This window comes from Alexandromys fortis, unplaced genomic scaffold (genome assembly GCF_014885135.2).
Source record: "Alexandromys fortis isolate MF-2015 unplaced genomic scaffold, M_Fortis_MF-2015_v1.1 scaffold_237, whole genome shotgun sequence".
Lineage (NCBI taxonomy): Eukaryota > Metazoa > Chordata > Mammalia > Rodentia > Cricetidae > Alexandromys > Alexandromys fortis.
The window spans coordinates 1016393-1029571 of record NW_026068137.1 but is presented as its reverse complement, the minus strand read 5'-3'; the positions used below and the strand labels follow the sequence as shown (position 1 = coordinate 1029571).

At 43.6% G+C, this 13179-nt stretch overlaps 1 protein-coding gene across 1 annotated transcript; it reads left to right on the top strand.

Moving 5' to 3' along the window:
* The first annotated feature begins 614 nt into the window (after positions 1-614).
* Positions 615-1774, top strand: LOC126491109 (Y-box-binding protein 1-like). The gene has a single exon (XM_050126522.1). It carries the CDS (start codon positions 615-617, stop codon positions 1575-1577), a length of 963 nt encoding a protein of 320 aa, XP_049982479.1. The 3' UTR covers positions 1578-1774.
* Positions 1775-13179: the final 11405 nt, after the last annotated feature.

The following is a 13179-nucleotide window of genomic DNA, read 5'->3' as shown; positions in this document are numbered from 1 at the left end:
CCTTCCTTTATCCCAATCTTCCTGTTTCCTCAAGTTCCCCCAATCCTCCCCTTCTTACTTTTCTCTCCCTGTCCCTCCTTATCGCCAACCCACCCCACCCCCAAGATCCCAATTTTGTCCCCGGCAATTTTATCTACTTCCCTTAGCCAAGAGGATAACTATATGTTTTTTCTTGGGTTCACCTTCTTCTTTAGCTTCGTTAGGTTCACCAGGTATACACTCCGTGCCCTTTATTTATGGCTAGAAGCCAATTATGAGTGAATACATCCCATGTTCATCTTTTTGGGTCTGGGTTACCTCGCTCAGGATAGTGTTTTCTATTTCCATCCATTTGCATGCAAAATTCGAGAAGTCATTGTTTTTTACCGCAGCATAATACTCTAATGTGTATATATTCCACACTTTCTTCATCCACTCTTCCATTGAAGGGCATCTAGGTTGTTTCCAGGTTCTGGCTATTACAAATAATGAGAGTTTGATCGGTAGCCGGAGCAGAGAGCGGACCCCAGAGAGCCCTGAGAGCCCCACCGCCGCCGCAGGCCTAGTCACCATCACACCTCGGGAGGAGCCGCAGCCTTCACCCCTGGCCCCAGTCACCCACCACCACCGCAACCATGAGCAGCGAGGCCGAGACCCAGCAGCCGCCCGCCGCCCCCGCCGCTGCCCTCAGCGCCGTCAATACCAAGCCCGGCTCCACGGGCAGCGGCGGGGAGTGGCGGGGCGGCCTCACATCGGAAGCGCCCGCCAGCGGGGACAAGAAGGTCATCGCAAGGAAGGTTTTGGGAACAGTAAAATGGTTCAATGTAAGGAACGGATACGGTTTCGTCAACAGGAATGACACCAAGGAAGACGTATTTGTACACCAGACTGCCATAAAGAAGAATAACCCCGGGAAGTACCTTCGCAGTGTAGGAGATGGAGAGACTGTGGAGTTTGATGTTGTTGAAGGAGAAAAGGTTGCGGAGGTAGCAAATGTTACAGTCCCTGGTGGAGTTCCAGTTCAAGGCAGTAAATACGCAGCAGACCGTAACCATTATAGACGCTACCCACGTCGTAGGGGTCCTCCACGTAATTACCAGCAGAATTACCAGAATAGTGAGAGTGGTGAAAAGAACGAGGGATCGGAAAGCGCTCCTGAAGGCCAAGCCCAACAACGCCGGCCCTATCGCAGGCGAAGGTTCCCACCTTACTATTTGCGGAGACCCTTTGGGCGTCGACCACAGTATTCCAACCCTCCTGTGCAAGGAGAAGTGATGGAGGGTGCTGACAACCAGGGTGCAGGAGAGCAAGGTAGACCAGTGAGACAGAATATGTATCGGGGTTACAGACCACGATTTCGCAGGGGCCCTCCTGGCCAAAGACAGCCTAGAGAGGGTGGCAATGAAGAGGACAAAGAAAATCAAGGAGACGAGACCCAAGGTCAGCAGCCACCTCAACGTCGGTATCGCCACTACTTCAATTACCGACGCAGACGCCCAGAGAACCCTAAACCACAAGATGGCAAAGAGACAAAAGCAGCCGATCCACCAGCTGAGAATTCGTCCGCTCCCGAGGCTGAGCAGGGCGGGGCTGAGTAAATGCCCGCTTACCATCTCTACCATCATCCAGTTTGGTCATCCAACAAGAAGAAACGAATATGAAATTCCAGCAATAAGAAATGAACAAAGATTGGAGCTGAAGACCTTAAGTGCTTGCTTTTTGCCCGTTGACCAGATACGCTAGAACTATCTGCATTATCTATGCAGCATGGGGTTTTTATTATTTTTACCTAAAGATATCTATTTTTGGTAATGACAAATGTGTGTGTGTTTTTTTTTTTTAAAAAAAGTCTGGTTTTTCTCAATACACCTTTAATGGGTTTTAAATTGTTTCATATCTGGTCAAGTTAAGATTTTTAAGAACTTCATTTTTATTTTGTAATAAAAAGTTTACAACTTGATTTTTTTCAAAAAAAAAAGTCAACAAACTGCAAGCACCTGTTAATAAAGGTCTTAAATAATAAAAATTTCAATTATTGAGTATTTGTTTTAATGTATCCTTAATTAAATAAACAGTCAGAGTTCTGATGTCCAGATTTGTTATCCTTGGTTGCATTTTATCATCTTAATTAATAAGAAACAATTCATATTTTGATGATGAATCTTCCAATATCAGGGACTAAAAGTGGTATGCTCCAGGTATTGACAGACATTAAACAGAAAAATAATAAATAATATAAACAAAGCAAATAGGTCTAGGCATATGCTTGCCTTAAAGATACAAAACCAATAAACAAAAAAGGGTAAATTCAAAATGTGGATGAATCTCCTTGACACTATATGGAGGGAAAGAGGCCAGGAACAGAGGAATATAGCAGTGCAGGAACCCATCCACATCTCTTACAAAGGCAAAAGTAACTCACGACCTGGGAGCTTGCCTGATTGGCTGGTGGTGGGAGAGAGATTAGAAAGGAGAGGGGAGCTGGGTTTGGTACCTACTGCATCTGCTGTCTCAGAGGGATTCACTTTGTGACATAGCTCAAGTTGCCACTTAGGCTTGGTACACGACTGTCTTCATGTTACAAATGAGCAAATGCTAGAAACATCCAGTGTCATAATATAAATCTAAAACTACCACAGGCTTTCCTATACAGACATTTACAGTGCATGAAAAGTACATGCTTGCATTTTCACGCGTGTGTGAGTGCGTGCGTGCATGTGTGCATTGGTGTGTTTGGAGGGGGCGGAGTGCACTCCTGGCTGTCTTTTCACCTTATTGATGAAACAAAATTTTACAAAACCTGGGGCTCTACAAGTGGTCAGACTAGCTAGCCATGTATCCCGGGGATCTTTTATTTCCCAGTGCTGGAATTATAAGTGTGTCACCATGCCTGGCTTCTTACATGGGTGTTAGGGCTCAAACACAGGTCCTGTTGTTTATATGGCCAGTGCTTTATTAGCTGATCAATCACTCTAGCTTCTGGGACAGTATTTTTCCTTAACAAACCTTGAAATGTCTTTTCTAATTATGAATGCACACACACACACACACACACACACACTCACACCTTTTTCTCTCACACACATATATCATGGCACTTGAGAGCCTACACAATGCATGCACTTACTAAAAAATAAACATAAATAAATAATTCATGTTTAAATTTTCAAAAACTAGATACATTCATTATCAGAAGTGGGCCAGCTCGATCATGAGTTCCTGCCCAGCTTCCGTGTTACACAATAGCAGTTTGTAGAACACGGTAGTGAACCTGCGTATTCCTGGATGGAAAAGGTAAACTGCGAAATTTAGGTTATTATCACACACTGAAAAATGGATTCGCTTGAAAGTCATAATCAAAGCTTAGAGAGGAGAGCAGGGAACGTCCCCTTATCTTTTCCCACTCTTATCTCATGTCTCTCTGTAATTTCTCTCAGCTTTTTAGGAGATTGAAATTGCTTACTAGCTATAGAGGCTGTGTCTATGAGACCGTAACCTCTCTGGGGAGCGCGTGGGAGTGGGTAGGAGGAGAGGAGGGAGGGGAAGTGGGATTGATATGTAAAAAAAAAAATTAACTAGTTAATTAATTTTTAAAAAGGTTTAAAAATGCATCTTCTTTTTCCCTTGAGAGACACCAGTGGTAGTCACTGTCTAGATTAACTCAACACGTTCGTCACGAGCTGCTGGAGGACTGTACAGAGCATGGCGCCTCCTTGGGGCCCTTCCACTGCCAGTTGTCTTGTACATGAGCAGAGTCTTCACGGATATCCCGAAAAATCTGGACTTTTATCATTAACATTTTCCTCGTCTGTTCTATTTGTCTACGTTAGATATCTCATTTTAAATTCTCTGTTATTGGCTTAGTAATATGCTATGATACATTTCTTACATTTTCCTTTTGTGTTTTATTTGAGTTTGTAGATTGATATTTTAAAAATATTTTATTGATGTTTTACTAAGAATGCTTTATAATTGTGATATTTTTAATTATAGCTATTCATATATTTTGGATTAAAGATGCCGGTCACCTTAGGGAAATAACCTGACAGGGCAGATACCAGGCCCACAGAATCACTATCTTCAAGGGAAAGCAGAGGAGGTGGATCACTGTCTCTCAGAGGTCTAACTGTCTCTCAGGTCTCGCTGCACTACCATTTTGGACAGGGTGTGCCAGGACATCTAGCGAAGGGATGAAGGCGTGAGCTGTGGAAACAAAGACTCACGGATGTGTTAAGAGTACACTGCTTGCTGGTTAGAGATTGCAGTCTGCCATAGCCTGGCAGCTCCCTCTAAGCTCTGAAATAAGGAAACTCCCTCCCTCCCCAGAAAGGCTTCCTGCTCTCCACCTGTCCTTATCTGGAGAATGTCCCTGGACTGGGGGGACTGGCCTTATCTAAAGGCTGGCTCTACACTACATGCCTGCTTCATCTTCAACTTGACCCTTGGCACAGATCCCTGCTAGTAAGGTTTGTGCTAGGAGTTCTGCGATAGGACCCTACTGCCACATACCAAGCCTTGTGATAGCATCGTGCCACTTAATGTAAATTAGGGTTTGCCCTCAGGCTCCCCAATCCTATATATTTCTTATACCCTGGAATAAAATCGAACTGATTTGCAGAAATCTGTCTTCCAGAGGGTTGTCTCCGTTTGTTCTCATGGGCCGTAGATAGAGCTTTCTGTCACCTCTTCCACCTCTTTCTTCTCTTGGACTGATGGTTGACAGACCAAGAGGGAAAAGAACCCCCGCAGGGTGTAAGGACACACCATTCCATTACGCCTGATCTAGACTCCTATCCAAGAGCAGTGCAGTCAGTAAACCCACGCCCGGTCTTAGCAAGCTAGTCTCCTTTCAGCCTGGACACAGCATTAGGACACAGTATTAGATAGAGGCTTTGTAAGCTCCTTTAGAAGTCCCTGGTCATAAATTTGGAACAATATATGATATTTGTACATTAATTTTGAGATAATTTATGAGCGTGGCTATCTCTTCCTCGTTTCCATGCACAGGCTAACCCTCTGAAGTGGGGTCCTATTTAGATCTTCCTGCTGGTTTTTAGGTTGTCATCATCTCTGCTATTATAGTTCACCATTATGTATTGGCAGCACCATTATGTATCTTTGTATATAGGTGTAGACACATTTCTTTAATGTTGACAGTTTCTATCTAAACACTAATCTTTTATCAATGACAACAATTTTCTTTCCTTGTAGATACCACATTTTATTGCTAAAGTTTCCAGTATACATGCTCAAGCACTTTTACATTTTTGAGATTAAAATGTAATTATATAATTTCACCCTTTCCCTTCCCTCTCTCTAGCTCCTCTTAAGTAACCACCCCACTTGCTCTCTCTCTCAATTTCATGCTCTCTTTTTCTTTGTTGTTACATGTGTGTGTGTTCCCAAGTGCATACACACATTGCCAGAGTATATGATCATATAATGTTACCTGCATATATATCTTTTCAGAGATGAATATCTAGTATTGGATTACTAATTATTGTGCTCTTCCCTAAGGAAAACTGTTTCTTTAACCCTCAGCATTCCTTTTCCTTAGTTGATTGTAGTTCATTTTCTAGGAGGTCACCTTTAGTATATATTTAATAAACTTATTGATGGTAGAAATGTCTAGTTTTCATAATAAACAGAACGTTAACTAATTTAAAAGATGTCATTTATGAAGTTGTCATTTATGAAGTTGTCATTTATGAAGTTGTGATTAACATCTACGAAGAAAGAGAAGTTCTTGTCTATTTCTGGTTCATAAAATCATTTTCCCTAATACATTTTCTGAATCTATTAAGACAGTCTTACTTTCTTCCTTAAAGTAGACATTGTTTTGTAGAATGCTTTAAGCTCCTGGCACAATTGTGTGGAGGTTCAGAGATTGCATCTGTGAAGCCATGGTAACCAACCTTGCACACAGGACCAGCACATGAAGGGCTTGCCTGTCTCCACATCAGTATGTGACCAGGCGCAGACAGCCTTGTTGCTAAGGTATATTCACAACATGAGGTTTGTCCCTGCGACTCAGACATTCACTGTATTTATACTGAAATGTCACTACATTTTTGCTCCAGGATAACTTGAGGCAAAACCATTTTACTTCATAATACAAGCCATGAGGAAGTAACTATGATTTGAAGTTAGACACAGAGAGCACTGTGCCATCTATGTTTTCTCCCTTCCTTGGGCTGGCTTCTCCACTATTTCTTGACCCTGCCATCTACCCCTCCCAAGGCACACAAGCCCTGAAGCCTGCCTTTCCGCAGGCCCTGCATCCACCCTCCCTGAGAGTCCTCTGCCCATCCTCTTCAAGTCCCTACCACCCACTCGCCCCAGGCTCTTATGATGCCCCTGCCCTGGCACCTTCTTCATTGCTCATACTTTGCCACAAGTGCTTTGCCCTCAGGTCCTTGGGAGACTCCCGGATCACTCACTGTTTCCTCCGTGGGCCCTTCTGGACCTTTACTTACAGCCTCAGTCTCCATGCTGCAAGGAATTCCTAGCTCTCAGCCCAGCAATGCCTATTTCAGAGAACCATCTTCTCCCGGTACAGTAGAGACTGGGTCTGCCTCCACCCTGCTCCTCCTCACCCCAGAGCTGATGCAGGTAAGAACAATGGCCACAGTTTTTCTGTGGCTGGCTTTTCATCTAGTCCCTGAAAGGTCTTTGGCATATTGTAGGCTCTGGAAGAGGGGTTGCCCAATGAGCAGAGGCGTCACCAAGTGAGTAGCAGTTACAGGCCCAGCGTACTGAGCTCTTACCTGCTAAGGACTAGTTTGCTAATCTATTAAATACACACTAAAAGCATGAAAACGAGTTCTTGGGAAGAGTTCTGCAAGGTGATTCTAATTGCTTTCTTTACTCCAGTTGTTTTTTTGTGTGTTTGTTTTTGTATTATAAAAAGATATTACATGTTATTTTTAAAAACAGAATCCAGCTTAGAGCCATAAAAGAGAGACGTTAGAATCCAGGTCCATTGAACTGACATACGGTGCATCCTAAGCTGCTTAATTTCTGCTCAACTCAGTCGCCTTGGATACGTGTGGGTCTTAGACATTGCGTGGAGTTCTGAGGAACAGATAGGAGAACACCTGTGAAGATGTGAGACACAAAGGCAGTGCTTTCCTCCCGTGCTTTCTCTAGAAAATAACTACATGTATCTACAACCCCTTTCCAAGTCCTAGTATACGTTCCAGTATTTCCTTTAACAAGTCAGGTTCAGGTGGATAGTCAATTTAGAATATTTAACATCTTTTCTTAGGATGCTTTATTAGTGACATTACAGTGTGTGCCTGCTTAGATATCATGTGGGATTGTCTGCCCTTAGTGGGTACAAAGGCATGGCCCGCATGTCCCCATTGCTGTGAGCCACGTTAATAGTGGGTCCTTGACACCAGGGATGGTGTGACCTGCACGTCCCTGCCACTAAGGGTTGTGTGACCCACGTCTTCCAGCCCCTTATAAGACAGAAATCACCACAATCTTTCCAAAACCCAAGTACAAGACTAACATTAAGTAAGCATTATTCACAAAGGAGGTTACACCGGAGGACTCATTTACAAAGTTCTGCATGAAAATGTGTCATTTATAGCTGATCATAGATTCTATTCCTGGCTAAAGCTGGCCCAGGTGGTTTGTTACTGTGCAGTTTATTAGGTGTGAGCAAACGAGGAACCAGACGTCCTAAGAAATAACTGTCGACAGATCCAGAACCAGGTCATGCCTGGAGAGAGCCATGGATTAATGATCTGTCACTTCTAGGAAACGCACGTCTCAAACCCCTGGACCCATAAGTATTGCACTGAAATTGCATTAAGGAAGGGAGGGCATTTAATATTGGTTGAGACGCCATCTAAAAATAGCAAGGTGTCAGCTCAAAAGAGCAGTGTTACCTCTCCCTGTCAGTGATCTGACTTCATCAACAGAACGCGCTCCCAGCTACAGCAGTCCCTGTACCACCACACAACAGCGGGGTTAACATACATCAGAATCTGAGCTGGGAAACCTGAAATCACCCAAAGCATGCATTCATTCAGGAAAACAACCTTCCTGGGAAGGGGGGTCGGGAGGAGCTACTGCCTCAGAGACCACCCTCATCTCTCGTCCCTCCTGTGTAAGGCTGACATGGAATACAAGCCACCCTCGCTCTCTGATCTGGATCCCAGGTTACCTTGGGGAGAGAGGCTAGCGATAACATTTGACAGGAGATGCCAAGGCTAAGCACAAAGAGGAACAGCTAGTCACATGGGAGTTTTATCAGACACAGGACGGATCCTGACGGACCTTACTCTTCAGACTCTTCAGGACAGGCATCTGTGAGCCTCTTGCATGATTCCAGCCATAGGAGTTAGGTGCTTATGATGGAGGTGGAACATTTATTGTTCATTCCAGTTTCCTGTGAGAACCTTCTATTTCCCTTTGTCACAGGGAGTATTCTGTAGGTCACAACTATAGCTAGGAAGTCTTTGTTTCCAATAGGTTCCGAAGCATCCATCCTGGCCCTGTCCTCCTCAACCTGTCTATTCTCAGGGTAGTCTCCTTATAACTGCCTCTAAGTAACTTCACAGTGGCCTGGCTTTATGTGTGGCTTGTTTCTTGATGTCTATACTGTTCTAATTTAAAGAGGTGGGTTTTTGTCTCTTTTCAAATTGTATGTTTAGAAATGCTGCTCACGTATGTGGTCCAAACATCTTTGCTGCCTGTCTGTGCTCCCATTTAGGGACACGTCACTCTAAGTAGTCAGTGTTGTTCAGAGATCTCTAGTGTTCTGTTTATTATTTCTTCAATTTTTTAGGTTTTATTTTTCAAAAATTTGACTGATCCGCTTGCCTTATCTTTAGATTTAAGGATACTTTTTCTACAGAGTTCAATCCTTTAAAATTATATCTAGGAGATTTTCCACACCGGGTGTCTTTTTTTTTCCTGTTTGTTCAGTTAATTTGGTTTTAAAAATCAAGTCCTTGTCCCTCTCCAGCTTGCCCACGCTGTTCTTTATCTTTGGAAGCAAATCCACGGCTGTTTGCATAACTGATTTTATTGCCCTAACCCATGACCTCCATTACAGGTGATACATTTTATCTATCTCCATTCATTGATTTTTACTGTCATTGTACATTAGTATGTCTCTGTTTCTTTTCATGCCGAGCAATCTTTTATTGAGTGTCAGCCATCACAGATGTGATTTTGGTTGCATCTTGAATATGTTTTACCCTGAAAATGTCCCTGAGCTTCATTCTCAAGCTTGTACACAGCTGTTCTTCTGATATTGCTTTATGCTTTATGAAGTATGGCTGAACTATAATATTTTGCCCATTTTTGAAGCATTGCTTTTGGAACTACTTTATCTTAGTTTCTGCAAATTCCTCTTTTTCTGTGAGTCTAAGGACTGGCGGGCATAGAAACCACTCCCATCTGTGTAGTATACACATTCTCTTTCCTCATTTCTTTTGGGAGAGCTGGCTGGTGCCCAGTTCTGGCCCAGGGCTGGCTGCAGGCTTTCCATCTCCTGTGATAGTTTCTTGGAGGTCCTGCAACAAACCCCAGGCTCCTCTCCCCTGAGCCTCTGGCTTGCTGCCTGCTCTGCACCATTGGCTCCAGCTGCAAGTTTGTGTCATGACCTGGAGGGCCTCCCTAGACATGAAGTGGAGCTATGCAATGTTCGCTAAGTTTTAACATCTTTAGGGACCTTTTCTCATTCGGTTCTTCATGTCCAGACCTCTTGTTCCCATGTTTCCTGGGTTTTCATCCCAAACAGCAAGAGTTATTTATAATGTAGACACTGGGAATCAACAACCCCACAGAGTGACAGTAAAGGACATAGAACAAGGACCCTTAATAGGGAAAATGTGAAATTCAAACCTGTCAGGTTAAATCAATCAACGCTGGTATAATTCCAGCAGAAGCCTACAGAACCAAGGTGAGCAATGGTTTCAAAGATGTGGGGGAGGAGGACAGCCTGGCTGGTGTGAGTTTGGAATGGGATAGTAAGGGGAAGGGCCAATGCAGAATGAGAGAGGAGATTTAATGACTCTGAGAATACAGTCACCTATGAAGAGATTCGTCCTTTCCTGGACACAAGGCTCAGTATGCCACACCATAGAGGAGCAGATGTAACGACACTTAGGTAACGACACAGAGTCAACTCTTTAATTCAGGATGAAAGAACTCTGGCTGATGTCACAGAAGCTCCATCAGTTTGGATGGGCATGTATCTTCTGTCACAGGGACCTGTGCCTTTCCTTCCCACATATACAACATAGATATCCATGCTCTTTCTCATTGCCATCTTCCCTTTGAAGCCTGGTAAGTCTCAGGAAGCCCCGACGGTGTGGTGGATCAGTAAGTGCAGGAGGAAAACAGTTAGATGGGATTCACTTTGAAGCTCCTCTACAGGAAACGCAGGACCTGGCAGTACTGGTAGATACCACTTCAAGCTAGAGTGGAGGGCACATGGACGGTGTGTGAAGACTGTGGGGAGGGCTGGAAACCAAAGCCCAGGGGACGTGGAGGCCAGCTATTCACAGTAAAAGCAGGGCTTGAAGGCAATAAAAAAAAAAGTAAGAAAAAGATGATAAGAGGTACAGTTCCAACATCCAACCTGCTTACTGCGACTTTAAAACAAGCGGACAAAGCCAGGAAGGATGTCTATAAAGGATAATAACCAATAATAACCAGGTTTGTAAGAGGCAAGGGCAGCGACGCAGATGCTTCTCCCTAATGGCTTGACATTTTCTAGCCTCTGCTTTCTCAAGGTTGATGGCTGCCCTAGGACACATCATGTGAACATTGTTAGAGAAGTGAAGGAGAGTGACAGATGTTAGGGCACTACAGGGTGAGAGCAAGCAGGATGTTCTAAGTATGTGTAAGGAAGTTGTCGAAGAACACTTTTATTTAAGAAAAAATATTTTTAAAATGTTCAAAAGTATGCTTTTAGTTATCAGAATAGGTACCTTTAAAATAAAGATTTTTTTAATGCTTACTATAAAAATAAAAGGCAGCATTTTCACCAAGATGATGGTGGTACACATTCCAGCACTCAGGAGGCAGAGGCAGGCAGATCTCTGAGTTCGAGGACAGCCTGGTCTACAGAGTGAGTTTCAAGACAGTAAGGGCCACATCAAGAAACCTCAACACACACACACACACACACACACACACACACACACACACGAGAGTGGGGGGATAGAGAGATTTCTTCTTCCTTGACCTGGTTGAACTTTCTGTAAGTAACACGACTGTCAACGATTTTGTAACTCATGACAAAATAATGTATCTCAGTGTACTTAGATATCAAATAAAGCTACAATGGATTTAATTTAGCTCTTTTCTAAAAGTAAAATGCATGATATATCTGTAGTTTTGAGGACTGCATTCTCCTACAGCAGAAGCAAACATTTTCTGCTGTTGTAAATTCTGCTCTGTCAGCTTTCCGGCTTGCAGTCTCATTATCCGTTTCCTGCTGGATAACAAGAGTCGTGGTTAAATCAACAGCATGGAGGGAGTGACGATCCGGGGCTCCAGATCCATGAGTTCCAGAAACGTACATTCCCATAAAGGCCCCTTTACCAATGGCAGGTCCCTTGAGTCAAAATCACACACATATAAATCACATTAAAGTGGACTCACACACCCTGCACATGCTGAGAAGTATACATCTCAGGCGTGTGCTGTTCCCAAGTTGTTACTTTATCCTGGTCATAGAGGCCATCTTGGTATACTCTGACATACTTGCGGAGTGGCCGTCCCTTTTCATTTGATAATGTTGTGTAATTTATCCTGCCAATTACCAATTCTGATGACTTTTCTCATAAAATGTTGCTATACATTACAAACTGCTTCAAATATTTATATGGCTATGATTCTATGTGTACTCTGCCAGACAGACTTACAACATATTTTCTTAGTCAAAGTGTGAACTTTGGATGGTGAAGGGCAGTTCTGCACAGCTGCCTTACACGTTTATACCAATTGAAGTGCCCATAAGCCAGGTTTGAGGCAGAGTGCCTCCACTCTTAGTACTGTGTAAGTACATGTAAGCCTCCCAACCACTGTGCAAAGACCAGCCCCTCTTTACTTTCTTAGTAGGGAATTTCAGACCATTGATAGAAGTAGTATTCCATGCTATCAGCTTATCTTGATTCCCCTGTGTCTTATCACACTTTGTATGATATATAAAAAAGGCTGTGTGTATGTGTGTGTGTGTGTGCGCGCGTGCGTACGCGCGCACACACACACAATCATTCATGTGTGGAGACCAGAGGATGACTCTGGGATCTTACTCTGTTGTTACTCAGTCTATTCCACTGAGACAGGTTTCTCATTGAACCTGAAACTAGGCTTGCAGTCAACAAGCTTCAGCAGTCACCCTGTCTCCATCCTACACAATGCTGAGGTTATAAGTGCCGAAGTTAGTTTCCTGTTGTTGCCATAATAATCTACCAAAACTGGGATGAATTACAAAGCAATAACTTATCTTAGTCAACCAAGGTCAGAGCCTGGCTGGTTCTCACCATCAGCCCTGGGGAAGACCAATGTCTGCTCAGGTTGTCGCAGAATCTGATCCTTTATGGTTGGAAGCCTGAGGTCCTTAACTCCTTCCAGACTGCCTGTGTTCTCAGGCTTGGGGCAGATTCCCCGGGAAACAGGATGGGTCTCCCCCTCTTAGAATTGTTCTCGTTCTGTTCATATATTGTACTTCCTATTGTACTCACGGAAGGACTCCTATGTGATTGGATGGGACCCACCCTGACAATTCAGAACAAATTCCCATTTTTTCAGTCACCACAGACAGCAAAGATGGCAAAGCTCTGTGGCCACACCAAGCAAGCTAGTCGCATTCCAGTTTTCGAAGGGCAATCAATTTTATGATACAGGGTATCAAAAGCATCTCTGACTGCCTTGGAAGTCAAGACTGCCTTGCTTTCACCTCTTGTGTAGAAGCCACAGCACTGATCCAACCCAACTGGCTCTGCAATAGTCCTCTTCACTGAGAATTCACTGATGTACTAACCTCCAGTTTCTCTGCGTTTTTCTCACTACAATGGAAACCATCTGAAAACTAATTGGTATGTTTCCTCCTTCTTCCCTCAGACCATAGTTTTGATAAACACGAATTCTGAGGATCCCCTAGGCTGAGACCCAATAGAGCATTTCAGCACCATAGACACGGGGCCTGACAAGGCAGTCATTATAATT